This window comes from Agelaius tricolor, unplaced genomic scaffold, assembly GCF_023055355.1.
Source record: "Agelaius tricolor isolate 1412-34295 unplaced genomic scaffold, bAgeTri1.0.p SCAF_3, whole genome shotgun sequence".
NCBI classification, from domain to species: domain Eukaryota; kingdom Metazoa; phylum Chordata; class Aves; order Passeriformes; family Icteridae; genus Agelaius; species Agelaius tricolor.
In genome coordinates, this window is record NW_027269263.1 from 11022452 (window position 1) to 11041460 (window position 19009).

A 19009-nucleotide genomic window follows, 5' to 3' on the forward strand; every position below is an offset into this window, starting at 1 on the left:
CCCCCCTCCAAATATTTTTCAGACAAAAGAGTTAAAACATTAATCCAAACTAGACCTTGTTTATTTTACTTTGAGACAAAAGCTTTAGTTGAACAAACTGAATGTTCTTTCAAATGCAATGAGGAATTACTTTCACTTAGAGGAAAAATAATATGAAACACACAAAAAGAAATGTTTCAGAGGTGAATTATTTAATATGTGCACCAAAATTGAGCTCGCCAGCCAAGAAACTATTTTTGAGACTGAGTTTTGGACCCTTCAAATTTATGTTCAGCTTGAGACAACTGAAATAAATTTTCCTTTAATTAATTTCGATAAATGGATTGAGACATGCAGTCTGTTGTGGTTTTGGCAGACTGTCCTGCCTCTTGAATGGCCACGAGATGAACCTCAGTGCATGAAAGCCTCTATTCTTAATTTTAAAATGTTACAAAATTGTGTAGTAAGCAAGAAGTGACTGAAAAGCACAAAAGAATCCTGTGTTCTGTGGCAGCCTGCAGTGCACCCATCCCAGAGACATTTAGGATGTGGGAGAATGGAGAGGTGCACTCAGGTGCTCTCCAAACACAACCTCAAGAGTGAAGACACAAGAGACTCCAGGATTTCTATTTAAAAGAAGGCTCTCCAAAACAACATTGGGTCACAATAGCAAGCAATGGTATTTAAATGCAACACTTCCAAGTTTAAAATTAGAAAACACTGTTTTGACTGCTAAGGTGGGAAGAGCAGAGCCCTGATCCTAGGAAAAAAATGTTCACTTACTTCCCAAGCAGACAAAATCTGCATGGGTTTGAAGTCTCTGAAGGCACTGCATGAAACCAAGTGCCTCTCAAACACTCATCTAGGAAGTTTATGGCCTAGCTTAGAGTTGAAAGCTGTTTCCAGATGTCAGATCACGAGTAAAACATAAATATTTTGAGGAGAGCTCTGAGAGCATAAAGTTCTCCAAACTGAGAGAAACAATCAAGTGGTGCAATTGAAAAAATTCTTTTCTTGGGCCAACATCCTTTTGGATAGGAAACCATTCTCTTTCAAAAGATCAGCCATAGATAGATAAATATTAGAGACTCTTTACCTGCATAGATGAATTTGGTTTGCCAGTCACTGAGGAATGGGAGCGAAAGAAATCTGCATTTTGAACCAAGAATATTTCCTCCTGTAGAAAAACTGCCCATTAAAAAAAGCCCAAAGTCACACCAAAAACACTCACAGAACAAAGAATCAGTAATATGAACACAAGAACTGAAGCCCACACACATCAGTTGCCACTGGCCATTACACCATTTGAAATGCTTTGGTATTCATAGTGAACACACATTTGTTCTCTCCAATATTTGACTGAAAAATTGTGCATGCAGCAAGAGAAGTTCCGTAAACTTTTCAAAGTTTAGCAGAGAAAACCAGGAAAATTTAATTTATTTTGAAATATTTTTTGATATTTATAGTTCTTCTACTTTGACACATCTTCCTGTACTTTTCTTTATAAGCGTCTATTTTAAAATAAATCATATCAAACACTTCAGGCAATTAGAGTCAAATCTCTACTGACAAGCAAAGTTAAAAAAGGAAGTCCTGACAAAGTCACTGTGAAGATGTCACAAGAATAATGAATAAACATTTCTATACAATTTTATTCATACTTCAGCTGCGATTTCTGTTAATAACTGTTTTCAATTTCTCTGATGAAGGAGAAAGCAATTTGCTTCAGTCTTCACAGGTAATAGAATTCCTTTCTTTACAGATTTCAGTCTCAGAATTTAAAATTAATAGAAGATCTTCAACCTTAACCATTTAAGCAGGAAAAGAAGATTACAAGGCCACCAAAATTATCAAAACCCCCTTTAAATGGATATACTTGAAAACCCCTCAAAACAACCACAAAGAACATTATATGTTTAATTTTCAAAGCAGCCTCCATTCCATGTTTCTTATAAGCAGCAGCTGAACAGTTTAATCACTGTACATGTGAGCTGGAAGTTAGATGCCTTCCAGGCAAATAAAATGTAGCCTGAGGTTAATAAAACACAGGAGCAGAAACAGAAATGAAACTCCAACTTCTCATATCGCACAATTCAAGTTTATTCCATTCATTCTTGCAACACAAACTTAAAAATACAGTATCATTTAGCATTCTGATGTCTATGAACCATGATAATGATGAACCCAACTGTGTCAAAACAGTTAACAATGGTGAAAAGAGAAAGTCAAATATCAAAATGCACAGAGCACTAATTTTTCTTCTGTCACTGCGTAGAAAGATGATTGTTTATCCATTTACAAAATATAATTAAGACAAGTTTGTTTTGAAATTTTGCATGCAACACTGCAATTGCTTGACCTAGGACACTCTATTCTTGCCAGCCTCTTCTACAAATAATCAATGTTATGTTCAGTTCCATTTAACTATTGTACTCCTTTTCTCATTTGCCCCCTGTAAGAAAAAGGGAGCAGAGGGTACAAAATTGAAAATATACTTAAGTTTATAACTTATTCAGCACAAATTTCAAAGGAAAAGGTTTAAGAACAGAGTGGATTTCCAAGTATATGCAATTCCAGTCTGACAAAGTATTTAAATTCTGTTTATAGAATGAAAAATAATTTACAGTTTGGTATTTTTATCTAGTTAGGACCTACTCAAAGATAGAGGAAGCCACCCATTATTTTTTCCACAAAATAGCTAACAAGAAAGAAACAAATGAACAAGCCCAGTCTTGAGACAATTACAAATGTATAAGCTTTTATTTTTACCTTTTTTTTTTTTAATCCTGGGCAAAATGATTAAACACCTGTTATGTAGTGCAAAAAGCAGAAAAGTATTTCTTCTTTATAAGCCAAACATTAAATGCCATCTTTTTAACTATCTCAAAAGGCAGCTTGGGTATATATTACAGCCAAATTAACACTTGACTCACTGAAGTCTGTTTACTTCTTTTTCCCCCACCAGGGTGAAGTAAGAAAAAATAAGGTGTCCCCATAATCGTAGAAAAAGGGAGGCAAAATTGCCTCAGTGAATCTCCAGAAGAGTTAGTACAAAGATGATGTTTCTTTGCTCACTTAAATGAGAGTTAAAGGGAAGGGCAGGAAAGAATACAGAAGAAAAAAAAAAAAAAACCCAACAAAAATACAAAACCACTATGGCCAGACAACTTGATACTAATCAACACAAAAGACTTGAATAATCAAGTTCTGCACGTAAAAACAGATTGCAGTTTTCTAGACTAGTATTTGAATAGCTAAGTATTTAATAGCATAATATGGAGGCAAATTGATGCCAAAGATTGTTACTTTCATAGCTGAATAAAGAGTTAAACCTATAGTCTGTGTTCACACTATTACAATGACATGACAATCCAGCACTGATCAGAGATAAGATTAAAGAGTCCTCTTATAAATAGTTATTAAAAGCACTGTTCACCAAATATTCTTGTTCTTTTATCAGCAGTTCATCAATTGATTTATCACTGATTTCCAACCCTTCTGTTCTTCCTTGCCACCCAGCTCCAAGAAATAGAGTAATTGCACTGTACAGTTTATGGCCAGAGTTGATTGTTTTCTCCATTGCTTTTCTTTTGCTATGTGTAGATGTAAATCAGTTCCTGCTCTCATTTTACACTCTCAATGCAATGCATTTATATCTGAGACATTCAATCCTAATATGCAACATTATTCAAGTAAAACTAAATCTCCATTAAATACGAGTGGTAGTCACCAGTCTACTTCTATATATCCTCTCAATTTCAACAGTGATACCAAAATAGTATCAGCTACTTTTGTTTAAGAATTCAGCATGAGACGTTATATACATTTGTTTTTCTGTATTCTGTTTGTTACCAGAAAGTTTGAAATCTGTATTTCAAAAGAGAGGAGGATGTATAGTTTGTGGAATAGAGCCTGTTACTCAGTTTTAAGTGAACCAGGAGTCTAATGAAAATTTTCAGGATGAAAGCCAGCAGCTCAGATATTCCTGAGGACCACAAGGTGTGACAGGAGTGCCTACAACATCATTAAATACCTTCCCATCAATGTTCTAGACTGTCATACTAGTACAGTAAATCTTATCTAAAAGTCGATGGTTAATGTGGTATGGTCACACTGGGAACTTCCAGAACAAGCCTCGTGCCTTAATGGAATTTAAGAGGTTCATCCATTTGACAATGAAACACTCATTTGAAGATATGCACAGTTAAAAAAAATTCTGTAGTAGTTAGAGCAAGTTAAGACTTCTGCTTGTACATCTTCCTGCTTCTACATTTGAACATAGAAAGGTTCTATCTTTACCAGAAAAGTTTAGCAACAATATTCAGCTGATCTGAATGGCTAAATAACTACTGTTCATTTTCCACATTTGCCTTGATTATCCTTGTGTGCCAAACAGCCTGGAGCTTTCACACATGTCTAGGAATTTTATGCTGATGTGGTGAGTAAAGAAATTTCATCTTACATTCCTTTTGGAAAAAAAACTACAGTGAAATTTTGACCTCTCTCTCAAAAGCAGTTATTTAAAATGTCTGTCCTGGACTGAAACAAATATGGGATAGAAAGACTTCAAATTCAAGCATCCAAAAGTACCTTGGCAGATATTATGGAGTGTAACACCACCATGCCTCAACTGGTCTTTCTTGGTTTGCTCAAGAGTCAGAAAACATTAGTGTGACATCCAATTAGTCAATATAAAGAACAGCTCCAATAACTAGTATCAAAAGTTCTCAAAACTGCAACAGAAGCTTTAGGCAGAAGAAGAATAAAGCTACCCAGTGAGAGAGAAGAGAGAAGAGCAACCCAGCCACCTACATTACTACACTTCAGATTATGGCAGACACTAAGAGCATAGGACTATTGCCTCCTTCACAATTAGTTTCAGGTACATAGCACAGTACTTCCATCTAAAGGAAGTACTTCCATCCATCTAAAAAAAATCTTAGTGCTAATCTAGGAGGCTTACAAGCCAAGTATTCAGCATGGTCTGTCTTCCTTCTTCCATTTTCACTAGAAATGGGAAGAGATTGTGCACTGGAAAGAAGTCCTAGAGGGACACTGTTCATAATACTTTTCAACCCTCTCCAACCAGATTATCTTTGATACAAGTCCCTAACTAGTCTGACTCATAAAGAATTTCCCTCCCCCCAAAGTATTTAGCTGAAGAAGCTGGAAGATGCAAAGAGTGACAGACAGGCAGCAGTGTGAGGCCACAGGAGAGACATTTAAGATATCAGTCCATCCGTCACTGAAGAAGAGTCTTGATTGCCTGGTTGTCAGTGGCTTCAAAGGCAGTTAGTCCATCTGGGCCTTTCACAGTCTTATCAGCACCCTGGAAAAGCAATGGGAAGGACTGTCAGTTCATAATGCCAGGCTAAATCAGTACAAAGTGTGTCAAACGAGACATAACTTGAATAATTCTATTGATTACATACAGCTTTTCACTGCAGTGCCTTGTTTTCATTCAGAAACTAACCAGACAAGATTTATGCACAGAACTTTTCAGCATGCAGCTAATCTGAGTTTCCAACTTTGTCATTCAAAAATAAGGAAAAAAGCCACAATTTTTGTTACACAGTAAGTTGCAAGTCCAACAAATTATCAGTTTATCTTAGACGTACTTCTTGTTTCCAGCAACTACTACTCTTACAAAAGCAAAAATTCAGTGTTACACACTTCTACAAAATCTACGGTGCACAAAGCTCTCACGTGCTAAATTACACAGGTAATACCTGGAAGAGCTGATTTACTAACAAATCATACTATATTAGTTTTATATCATAAAATGGCCACACTCATCAAGGATTGTGCTTCTCTTCCATTCTGAAAAAAAGTCCCTATTGATACATCAGAAAAACAACACCACAAAATCATTCTGAGTCCGAAACTGCTCAGGTTTGTTTTGGAAGAGTTAGGTCACCTAAAAGGCAACCAAACAGAACAGGGAGGCAACAGGAAGGGTAATGCACCAACTGGGTAAATTGGAGGATAATGCACCAACTGGATAAATCAAAGAATTAGAATAAACTGCTGCAAGTAAGCACAAGCACTGTGCCAGATTTATGGGAGGAGAACAAAAGAAGGGAAACAGAGTGATTAACTAGTCATGTTTGCTTTGAGCACTGTGTAATCACATTCATGAAAGGGAAAACACAGACTAAACTGTAAATAGGGTAGCTAAATAAGGGGACAAAAGTTATTAGAGATCACAGGACTGATTTCAGAACAACTCTGCAAGATGATATGCAAATCTCACTTGAAAATGACAGGAAAAATACTTTGGGTACAAACACATTTTGTCAGAAGTGTGTACAGCAGAGGCTTGCCTTCAGTTTATGTATAAGCTCTCCACAGAGTAGGTACAAATCCCTTCTCAATTACAAGGAAGATTGTTAGTTACTATTAAGGACACTGAATAGTTTAAGGACATAATGTACCTAGAATTTCCATAGCTTCTTCACTAATTAAACACACAAATCCCCACTGAACTTCCATACATAATACCATGTCTGTTCCCAAGACAACTCTCACTTCCCTAAACTTCTCTAACAGTCTAATAAACTGGATCTGATACCACTGTGATGTGCTACCAATGCTACTTTTCACAACGCAGCATGTTTCCCTCTCTGAAACTTGTACACTCTTTACTTGCATGTACTCAACCCGTCATTTGAAAAAGATGGTTTTGCAGTGGTTTTTATGGCAGCACTGCCAGTCTTGTGGTCCACTGGCCAAACTGATCCTCTTGGAGCTGCTCATCTTCCTTGTGGCCTCTAGAGACTCTCAGTGCAAGAGATGCATTGAGTTCACTCCAGTGACAGGAGCAATTTTTAGTATTTCCTCTCTCCTATCACTGTGTAACATCCTTGGCCCAAACAGTACAAGGATGCTGCAGTTCTTTGGCATATGAACATGAGCTGAATTAGCCTGTTCCCAACAAATGACAATTTGGTTACTGCAAACACACACTTGGGCTGAAACCATGGGAACACAGCTTGTAAAACATTTATTTTTCCCCTAAGAAAACCCCCAAGAGATTTAGTACGTATTCAACACTTGTAATCTTAGTTGTCCAGGGAAAAGAAAGGCAAATAAGAGTACAAATAGCTTCTATGGCACGTGTTGATTGTTTCTACTGCTTAGATAGCACTCACATTAGAATCTATGTGGAAATCAAGAAGGCTTCAAAAGCTGTTCATTGAGGGAAAATCTTGATTTGAAGAAAAATGGAACTATGCAGTTATTCACCTGACAGAATTTAAAGAACTTTAATTCATAAAACTCTCCACCAATGTACCAGCACTTAGGGTACCAAAGATAACAGTTAACTGGGGTAACTTGGAAGTATAAAGAGAGGTTTTAATCTTAACATGGGACTGCTCTCCCCCCTCAGAAAAATACTTCAGAAAAATTACTGACATTCAAGACCTGGGTTTCTAAAACAGCTTTATTGAATGTAGGATAAGAGGGTCATGACTACCTAAGGAGGACATCGTTTATTAAACTCAGTACTAATAAATTTAGAAAATTGGCCATTAGCTAGATGGAAAGACTCCTGCCTACATTCAATAAAAAGAGAAGGAAACAATAAAGGTCAGGTCAAGAGGACTTTAATTTGTAGAAGTACAACACTGCCTGGAAGCAACTTTATTAAAAAACTCATGGAAGTACAATGACTTCATAGTATTCTCTACTTTCCCAAAGTAAAAAGTTCCTAATATTTGTGTTATGTTCTACTCTGAAAATACACATACATAAATAAATATAAACCCTCTCTCCTGGGCAGGGTAATAACAAACAAGGATGTTTGCCCACTTAAGTCACCAGGCAAAGCACAAATGTTAAACAGGCTCTGAGAGCCACACATGAGCTACTTGGCTCCAGCTGCAATTCTGGAAAAAACCCAGAGCAACAAGCACAGAACCCATGATGAGAGCTGAGCTCCCACCAAACTGTGAAACCAGAACTGGGGGCACTTAACGAAGCTGGGAGAAGATTGGTTTACACAGCAAGCAGCAAACTGCTAAGAAGAGTTGCCAGATGACACAACAGAGGCAGATGTCTTCTTGTTCAAAAAGTACACGGATGAAGTCATGGCCAACAGATCTGCCAACACTTCTGAACAGGGGACAGATGTATGCACCTCTGAAATCCCCAGTACAGCAACCACAAATGAGGGAAATGAGTGAGCAGATGTGGTCATACTCACAGCTCTTCCTTTTGCCACTGTCAGAGAAGAAAAAAGGGGCTTAACTGCCCAACTTGACAGGATACTTCTTGTAAACAAAAGCAGAACTATTTTGGGAGTTGAACAAATGGATGAAGTTTGTTGCATCCTATGCAATAGCCCTCATTCTCTAAGCTTTCAAAACTGTTGTCTATTTTAACATTCTGGCTTCTCTGACACTAAAAAACCACAACTTTTTACATTACAAATCAAACACCAGATTATTAAAGAAAAACACGGATCAATGTCTGAAACATTTCTTGAACTACTCCTCCTTCTCTTCCCTTCAATAGCTTGAGTCTCATGTAAAAGGTTTCCAACACCTCCACAGTCCATCCAGCACAGAAAGCAATGGAGAAGGTTGGCTTAGTAAGTGGGAAGAACATTAAACAGTCAGGAATTTTTACATCTTTCAGTAAGGGCTGACTTCTGATTCCCAGGTATCTGCTACCAAAGAACATATGACTATGATACAAGCAAGGCATGATTAGTTTAAACTAATGTTTAAACAAGGTTAATAAAATAACTGTGTTAAGAGACAGAACAATCTTTACATATAAGCCCTGCCTCAAACAGACAGAGCTGATAAGCCAACTTCCAGCTTATAAATACTTCATCAGCTAGCCCATGTAAATGGAAGCAATCAGCATTTAACTCAGCATGAAGAAATCTGAAAGTAATTTGAAATAATCTTAAAGTAATCTGAAATTATTTGAAGTAATCTAGGTTGGAAAACCCTCCAAACCAGAAATGGAAATAAATCAACATGGGATAAAGGATACCTTATTTTATGATGATCCTAAATGAAGGATCAATCCTCACAATAAATTTAAGCAAGTCCGACACACCATTTGAATAGCAAATTAACAGTCACTGCATTTGTTTACAAAAAAGCATAAGTAGTATCAGACAAGATCAAAGTGAAATTCATGAAGCATTGAGGAAGTTAAGGAAAACTTTACCCTGTAAGTGGCACATGAAAGTATTACATGGCAAGAATTCCTTTGGCTAAATGATTTAAGTGTAATCAAGAAGGACTGTATGTGAATGGAGAAAAAAGATTGCCTGAATTAACTACTGGCTTTGTAAAATTGATCACGTTTGTAATAAAAATCGAAGTGCAAACAGAGACAGATTAAGCTTATTGTCCTCAGGACAAAATTTACAAGCTGTAGGAAAGAGAAAGCTTGGCTCCCTACTTTTATTTCCCCTCCCTCTGCCAACCCAGATGGGTTCTCAGTCATCTGGCAAAAGTTGAGGGAAACCACACCTCTGAGCAACTTCACAGCAGAGATTGCATCACATGAAGCACTTAAACAGCTGCCAAAGCCAAATCCACTGAAGGAATGCATTTTTTTTTCCCCTTACTGATTTGCAGCTCTGCTCTCTAGCTGGAGCCCACAAATACTCTGACGGTCACTGTTACTTTTGCTACACAACGGAAGTCCTTCAACTTTGTCTTTCAGCTATCTTTCACCATGATCAGAGTACTCTGTTTTAGCATCTGTTTGAGGTTCTGAACATATCATCTGGAGCATCATAATATTATTGCAAAAAAAAAAATCCCACTAATATGCTTTGCTAATGGGTAACTTGTTCAAAACATTCCTATCTCACCTTTGACAGAAGCAATTTCACACAGGAAACGTGGCCCTCATAGACTGCTGATAGGAGTGGTGTGATATTGTGTTTGTCTGGAGCCTGCAAATTGAGATACAATTACTTGAAGGACAATTTCACACAGCATTGTAATGTTTCACAAAACTTTTTAATTTTCTTTAATCAGTAAGGAAGTAAAAAACAGTAAGGAAGTAAAAATTTAAGAATATTAGCCAGAAATGCATTCCACAGGATTTTTTACCTCTTTTTTAATACAGGAAAGTTATAATTTAAAAAAGAGGTAATAGCCAGATATATCTTCCACAAGACTTCATGGTATCCCAAAGCTTGTCCATAATTTTAGGCCAATTGAGCAGTTTAGCTGACAAATTTTGCCCAATTTAAAAACACTACTCCTAATTCTCCCATTTCACAGGCAGCATCACTTCAGAAAACAGTTTTGGCTGAAATATTCTTTTGGCTGTCTTCTCTCTAAACTACAGTCCTGGAAAGAATAAGAAATGGAGCAACTGAAATGCTATTTTTAACTCTTCCCCAGCTAGGAAAATTCCCAAGGAAGAGATAATCTTTCCAGACAACCAGGAGTGAAATCCTAGCATTTTTGTTAGAACTAAAGCTAAGATGTCTTACATGTTAACTTTTGGACGAGCATTCTAAGGCACATTTGGGGTGTATGGTTAAAGTATTTGGGAATTTAACTTCTGCAGGGCTGATACAGCTTCATCAAATCTTTTCAAAACAAGAAGCCATGCATGTCAAGCTACAGGAAAATGTCTTAAACAAGAAAGAATGTCTCCAAAGAAGAGACACACTTTTTTCCAATGTGTCCAAAGAGAATTAAAATATTTAATAAGCATAATTGTGAACTTCTCTAGAATCCCACCTCTCAAATATTTTGAAATGCATCGAATTGTTTAGTTTGATTTATACTTTTCAGTGACTGCTTAAGCACTTACACCAATCTCTCTGGTGTGTGTGGGAAGACTCTAAGACCCATCTGCAAATACAATACATACATTAATGTCAGCTCCTTTCAAGAGCAAAAATTCCAGAATCTCAAGCTGGCCACAGTCTGCTGCATAGTGAAGAGGCTTCCTCCCACCTTCAAGTGTCCGGTTGACATCTTCACCCTTTAAAATAAGCATAATCTCATCAGTAAAATTTTGGAGTTAACACAAGAGGAAGAGCTTGAAAGAAATCCAACACCCTTAAACATGTGTGACAGTGTTCACAGGGGTTCTTGGATGAGGCAAGAGATGAGAATGTTGACTCCAGAAGGCTTGGTTTATTATTTTATGATATATATATTACATTATAACTATACTAAAAAGAAATAGAAGTAAAGGTTTCGTCTCTCAGCAGGCTAGCTAAGAATAGAATAGAAAAGAAAAGAAAATGAAAACAAAAGGCAGCTCTCTTGGACTCTGTCCGAGATAGCTCCATCTTGATTGGCCATTAATTATAAACATTCAAGATGGCCCAACCAAAAATCCACCTGTTGCATTCCACAGCAGCAGATAACCATTGTTTACATTCTTTTTCTGAGGCACCAGCTTCTTAGAAGGGAAAATCTTAAAGAAAAGATTTTTAGTGAAAAAGATGTCTGCGACAAACATGCTGAAGAATGTTCCACCCAAATATTTCAGTCACTGCCCAAGAAAAATGAAAATTAAGTTGCTCAATTTTTATTCCCTCACATCTGTATTTATGACTTTAAGACAACCTTGATCCCTTGTTCTGTACTGCATCTCAGGTGTCCCTGTACACAAGGTACAAGTGCACTAGGTAACTACTCATGATTTAAAAAAACACCCAAACCAAACCAATAAAAAAAATCATGAGAGCTTGTACAAAATGGCTCATTTTGCTTCTCTTGCCCCATAACTAGGATCATAGTTATCTGGCCAAGTTCCTTTATCTGCTTCTATGAATACTGAAGCTTTGCATAATGACAAACCAGCTGCATAGAAGCAAGTCAGCATCATAACTACCAGCAAGTGAGTCCAGACAATCCATAATTTAAAACCCAATTATGAAACTGTCCACCCTGTTTTATAAATAGCATTTGCCAATTCTACATGATACAAACAAGTCTGAAGAGTCAAGCAAATCAGGCCACAGGAAGCTGTACTCTAATGCCTCTCATACGAGTGGATTGAGACATCTCTTAAGGCGTAAACAAAATTTAATTTACTGAGTACCTAATCAGCTTTGTTTCCTCACCTTGGGTTGTGCAACTAAGGATAAACTGATTTACTGCCCTTCCTTAGTGACAAGAAGTTACTGGAAACCAGCTAGAGACAAGCTGTGTGGTAAGTGGCTTCTTGTTCTTATGTGCAAGGAATCTTAGTGTTTTAGGAAGTGGCTAAATTTTGCATCATACCTCAAGCCCTGTAACTCCACAGGAAAACAATCAGAAGAATTTCAGCTGCAGCACCAATTCGTAGTTCTCTATAGAGCCCCTGCAGCTCCTCCACTCCTGTCCCAAAGTTTTAGAAAGTGCACAGAATAGAGGGATTGACATACATCTTCCAGACATTACTTCCCTTCTAAGAATGGAAGAGAAGATTGCCAGAAGGAAATCTTATTCTGCTTTTGATCTTCTATATAATCAGTTTTACACTACTAGTCAAATAACAAGATGACCTCATTATTCTCCTCTCTTCTCAATAGAATATTCAATTATTCATCATATACCCTTGTAGCAGATAGTATTGTGATGTAGCTTCTCATTTGCTGAATTTCATTGACAATTAAGTTCCAATTTAAAAAAACCACCCAGATCAAAGTAGGCTAAGAGCACATAAATAGTCTGGGAAAGCACATAAAGAAGCAGCATGTACTTATGTTGAACATTAAACTCTACCCATACTTTTATTTGCACATGGACTCTTCCCATAATTTTAAAACAACTGGCATTTACAAAACCCATCATGTTTGATGATACATTAGGGATTGGGTGCACAGGTTTGAGAAGCCAACCACATGAAAGCCACACAATAACCAACCCAAACCAAAACAATCTCCAAAAACCCTTGTAAAGCCTGACACATGCCAAGTAAAGGAGCATGGGAGAAGGGCAGGCAAGCTAACTCCTGGGACAGCATACAGTCAAGCCATAAAGTTCACAGTCCAAAGGAAAGTTAGAGTCATCGCTTCTCAAGATTGGGACAGTCCAGCAAAGCTCTCACTTCCTTAAGCTTATAAATATTATTTGGCTCACTGGCTTATAAACTATAGTAATTTTTCTTTTGTTTTTAAAGAATAAAACAAAGGTCCTCTCCTAAGCTGGCTGTGGAATAAATTCCTGCTGGATGATGAACTTTCAGAGGAAAAAAAAATACCCAAACTCCTAGTTTTTTAGGATCCCTGTAAAGATGATGAAAACGTGTTTATAGGGGAGTACCTAGCAAAAGGTTTGCAAATAAAGATGTCCCAGACACAGATTACATGGTATTGAATACTGGCACTGAGAACATGTATCATTAACATTCAAAGTTAAACATCAGAACATTTTAGTCTGAATTAACAGAACACAGACATAATATAAGTTAGAAAAATAAAAAAATCAAGTACTCCTATATTCTGCAATAAACCAAGTCAAACATCCAGTTGTTTCATAGGTTTGAAAAGCCACTGTAAAACAAACCACTGAATGTCATACAGCTTTACCTGGCCTTTCCTACACCCAGTCCAAGAAATACAGAAGTAGGAAGGGAAGATAAACAAATGCATTTAATATACAGGGATCAAACTGGCAAAACCACTTGTTTCAAATGCAGTCACCAACATATATACATTAAAAATTTACAGGACTCTTCACAGGTAATTTCTCTCAGGTCTTTAGATCTCCTATTTACCTAGGACATCTCTCTGTAGGACAAGCAGTGGTTTCCAAAGTGAGGTGTGAAAACTCAAAGGGTGCAAGGCAATCCACTGGGGTGTGAAAAGAAACTATATATTGTACTATTATTAAAATGTAAAAATAGCATTCATTTCATCTTTAATTTCCATTTTTGGGGTATATTTTATAATGTGCACATTACACAGTACAGGAGTACATATTGAAGCTGATATAATAATACCTTAAATATCAAGTCCCAACCCACCTGCTCAGGGTCAGGCTGGATGGGGCTTTAAGCAACCTGGTCTTGTGGAAGGTGCTCCTGCCATGCAGGGGGGGTGGAATGAAATCTTTAGGCATAAAATAAAGACTTAAGCCCCTGCCTCATAAATGAGACAGCTCTGGTGAAGGGGTAGCTAATTATACCAACACGATGAGATGAAGTGGTCTCTCAAGCCCTGTCAGAGGTTGGTGCAGGAAACAGCACACAAGTAAAGATTGAAAGAGAAACATTATCTCTGCAGCAAGTTTTCCACATTTACTGTGGTTTTGAGTAATACTGGCCAAACATGCCATAAAGAATGTTATGAACTTGGGTATCAGCAATCTTATGAGGTGATGATTCTCAATACAGAACTCTGAGACAGCAAAGTAACCAATATATTGGTGGGCTGAAATGAAGCTGCTGAAGGTTTACACGAAAAATCACCATCCCCTGCAGAGGCACATGGTCAGAATCCACATGAACTGACAACATGAAGCTTAATTTTTCCTTTACACCCACAGGAGCAACATCTTCTGTGCACTAGACCAAAAGTGACAGAACGATTCTTCAAGGAGATTTTATGGGACTTCTGCCATTTTCTAGAGTCTAACAGAGCAGCAAGGATGTTAAGCTGTGTATTTGGAGGAGATACAATTAAGACAGAATCAAGGAATCATATCACCCTCAAAATAAAATGTAGCTTCAAAGGTCAGACTTCTCCTGAAAGATTATTTATTTTCACTTTCTAGAGTACACCCACACACTTCACTAACAATGGTGTAAATATTTGTGCACAGCCTCAGAAAGTAATTTGCCCAGGCAAAAGGAAAGACATGATCACCTCTATAATGGCCTTCCAGAATACACTGAATGTACTCAGTCAGCCATTTAAGGCTAAGTCTGGCACAAACTACATTAGTCACATTTTTCTTTTCAGATCAAAGACCCAGGGCACCAGCTATGTATTATCATTAAAAACACGTTACACCCATGAAACATCAGTTCCCAGGTATCTGCTTTAATCCCCTCTATTAAAATCTGATTGGGAGTAAAGAAAAGCCTCTGTGAATCTCCAATTACTAAACAAGATGACATAAAAGAAGATCTTTATACCCTATTTCAAAAAGTCACATAAAATGGCTAACAGAAGAACTTTAAATTAGGAGATCTTAAGGTATCAATTTCAGCTGAAATGTGGCTTTCAATTTTTCACTGCAGGACAGGAAAATAAAAACTGGAAACTCACTTCCAAATACTTTTAAGAACTTTGCTTTTTAAGTAACTAAGAGTAGGATTCATTATAGCAGCCTGTGAATGCAACTATCACCCACTATCTGTAATAGAGCAATTTAATCCATAAAAACATCTGTTCTAACTAATTTCTTAAGTGACTACTGTCAAAAATAGTTACTCTTGAACTTAATTCTTTCATTACCCTCTCTCACTCACATTTTCCTTGCTTTACCTTCTCTTGCCAATATATTAACACAAAATCCCTTATATCTCATGTACTTTTCCAGTTTAGCTCTAGTCAAGGCTTTGGCTTTTTTAGTTCTATCCCTGCACACCCTGGGGAAGTGACTATGTTCTTCTTGGGTACCCACCCCCAAATCCCATTTTTATGCTCCCCTCTTTCTTCCTGAGCTCAGAGAGGAGATCCTGACAGCCAAGCTGCCCTCTACCCTCCTGCATACCTGGTGGATGTCCCAGAGTAATCTGGAAGGATCTGCACCTTAACAGCTGCCCTGAATAAGTCGTGCCAAATTTAATTCCTTTTTCAGCCCTTGTTAAAAGAATGAACCAGAGTTTGCTGACTTTGTCCCTAATGCACATTATGACCTCAGCTCCATGAAAATGAACATGTTTAGTCATAAAGTACACGTTCTGGAGCTCATTATTTTCCAGGGAGATTATTTAACCACACCTAACTGATTCCATCCTTCAACTGCCCCTGCCTTTCTGCAGCCTTTATTACACAAGGCTGTATTCAATGCCTGCCTTGGTCTCCCTTTATCTGCTAACTCCCTCTTTTCCCAGCTTCTGCCAGTTTCAGAAGCATCAACACTTAAAGCCAAATGAGCTAAACTCAAGTTTAACCTAATCTAGGTTAAACTTCACCATTAACCTAATCTAGGTTAAGCCTAATCACCATTCTAGCACCCTACAGCACACTCCAGGTGCTTCAAGCGCAGGCTTATTTTGCAGTGGCACAGGAACTGAAACCAAACCTGAGCCAGGTGTTCACGTGAGCACTGTGGTTTGTCAGAAGTGCTGTTCTAGAACATTACTGCCAGGCTACAAATGCCACAGCTCACCCTTCACTTGAGCACCAGCTTTTCTCCTGTGGGGCAGCAACAGCTTTGCTACTTCCAGCCAAAGTTTGACCCTTCCCACCACTGCACCACAATCAGTGGCTGAATGATTAATTCCATGAGGGAACTGATCAGTGTGAGAATTTATTTGATCATTTCCTTCATCTGTTCCATGACTTGGCATCTGAACACACCAGCAATTAGTAGCTGGGATTTACACTGCAGTCCTACCACAGGAATAGAAACTGTGGCCTCATTAAATCCTATTGCATAGGTTAACTGTATTAGTAGAGCAGTGCCTGTAATACTTATGGCATTAAAATGCTCTTTCAGATTTAGAAACAACTCCATATCTCCATCTGTACTTATCATGCAAAAATAACTGCATCTCCCCTTTTCGTGCATTCCTTTCATTTCAGTTTTAATGAAGGAAATCAGATTCCATGCAGTCAGATGTCCTTAGAGGGCAGGGAAGCCTCTTGCAGGAGCTGCTGTGTAATTCCTGTCTTTATTATAGTAGGAAAGAAAATAACTCACTGTACAGTCTGTTGCATTACTTCCATCTCTTTGCACACAAGGGATGGCCACCCTTACAGTGTATTAGGTAACTCTGACATTTTAAGCATAGCAACAACTTTGCTGTCTCAATGGACAAGAGGAAGAGTAAAAAATCCTCTTTCTATAGAGAAAAGTTTAAGCCCTATGGATGAGATATTTTGACTATTTTGCTGCATATCGAAAATGCTACTTCCAAAAGCTTCATATTTACTATTTTCTCCACAGACTTTGTTTGTGCTGGTTGTATTATTTGTTTTTTAAAATTCAAAGAGATGGCAGAAGTAAATTAATGATGTTGGATATAAACTCAAGATATGCTCTGCTATAACAGAAATTATATTGGCATCCACTGAATGAAATCTTTCCCTCCAATATAACTAAGTTTTAGTTTTTAAATCAAGCTAAGTGCCTGAAATGTTAAGTTCTATGTTTTGTAGTGGAACATATATAAACTGAGCTCTGAAATCACTTAAGAACAATCTATTCCTTATTCTTCTGAAGGAAGAGCAAGCTTGGATAAATCACACCTATAGAAAAAATTATTAGCCATATACTCAAACAGTTTAGAAAACAATCTTGCACTTCCACAGTTGGTATGTGGGGGGCATGGATGAACTGATTATGACTTAATCTTCCCCAAACACTCTTATTTCATTTTCTCAGAGCTTGAGTCTGCTCACACCCCTTCAATCATTCTCCACTATAACTTCCCCAGATTCATTCATCACTGGAAAGACTTTTAAAAAAAGCCACAAACCCACTCTCCCACCCCTCAAAAATCCACAAACACCAGGTAAATACTCTGAAATTGAAAACACATTAAGTTATTTTTGTCATTCTATTTCAATTCTCAAAATGGTTGTATTTTAAGCACATAAGCCAAAGTACTTTACTGTTTAACCTGTGTTTGTTTCAGTTGTATGTTCATAGAGCTTTCAAGCGTTTACTGCTGCCACATGGCAGCTCTGGGGCTCATCTAACCAAACGTTACCTCTCTAGCAAGGAAAACGTAAACACCTTGACTGAGAATCCCTAAAAACAATGCCGTAGAAACAACTGAAAAAACCACCCATTTTCTACACACAAGTCAATCATTCTGCAATTTCTAAAATAACTGTGAGCTCAGAAATATTGTAAGCCAAGCACAAACTTCAGTCCATACTCAAACAGCAAAAACAACATGATGTTTTTTATACAGCTAATCCACGGGTCATAAACACTGGTGGAAATGAGGGAAAACTTAAATACCACACTTCCTGAAATCTGACTAATAACCTAAAAATATAAGGAGAGTTTAATTCTACAAGCTTGTCAGTCTAGTGACTCATGCCATTACAGACTATTTAAGGCTGAAAGGGAACTTTGGAGGTTATGCAGTCTAACATTTGCTCTTAAGCAGGTCCAATCAGATCAGGCTGCTCAGCTGAGTTCCAAAGACCTCCAAGGACTGAGGATTCCAAAAGTTCTCCAGGCATAAGCCCTTTCATTTTGATCATCCTCACAGGGAGTATTTTTTCTCTTACACCTAATCAGAATTTCTTGCAAATCAGTTGTTCAAGCACAGAACTGGAACCTCAAATACTCTGTTTTTCAATTAACTTTGAAGATTTGAGAAAAACTAAAATTGATTATGAGTTCAAACACGAAAAGTCAACACAGTAGACTTAATTTTACCAATGAAGACTCAACTGCTACTACCCCAATTTTCTTACCATTGGAATTTTATTGAAACAATCCTTGGGCTTATGTGCAGAAGTACTAGATTTCCCATATGACCTGAACAAGAGTCCTTTCCTGCTCCTCAGTCTGCCTCTGGAATGATTCTGTATAGATTCCATTCTGCAACCTTGTTCTCACCTAAAGCACCAATCCACACACTGCCAACCTTAACTGCAAACTGGAATGAAATACACCTACACACCCCAAGAGATGCATTTTTATCAAATATGCTGAAGAAATCTGACAGCCTTGTAGAATAGCAGCTTGCTACACAAAAATAGTCACCTGGTCTGCCTTTTAGGCCTTCACTTCAGTGATCCCAAAACATTCTGAGAGTCCAGAACAGCCTCAGAGTCTAAAAAGCAGCACTGACTTTGATGAAGTAGTTTTCATTCTTGCCAAGACAAACTGATTTAGCCAACCAAAATCCATGCTAGCACTTTCACAGGTCCCTGGAGATTACCAATAGGAAAAGACTTTTGGTATGA

At 37.6% G+C, this 19009-nt stretch overlaps 1 protein-coding gene across 1 annotated transcript in view; it reads right to left on the reverse strand.

The window, feature by feature from the left end:
* Nucleotides 1-2055: 2055 nt before the first annotated feature.
* The window catches only part of MTPN (myotrophin), a 30197-nt gene continuing 13243 nt past the window's right edge, over nt 2056-19009 (reverse strand). Inside the window, exons 2-4 of the mRNA XM_071422449.1 lie at nt 10840-10953; nt 9821-9904; nt 2056-5308 (exon numbers count right to left, since the gene is read on the reverse strand). Of these exons, the coding sequence (XP_071278550.1) occupies nt 5222-5308; nt 9821-9904; nt 10840-10953 (285 nt within the window). The 3' untranslated portion in view covers nt 2056-5221. The remainder of the gene's footprint in view (nt 5309-9820; nt 9905-10839; nt 10954-19009) is intronic.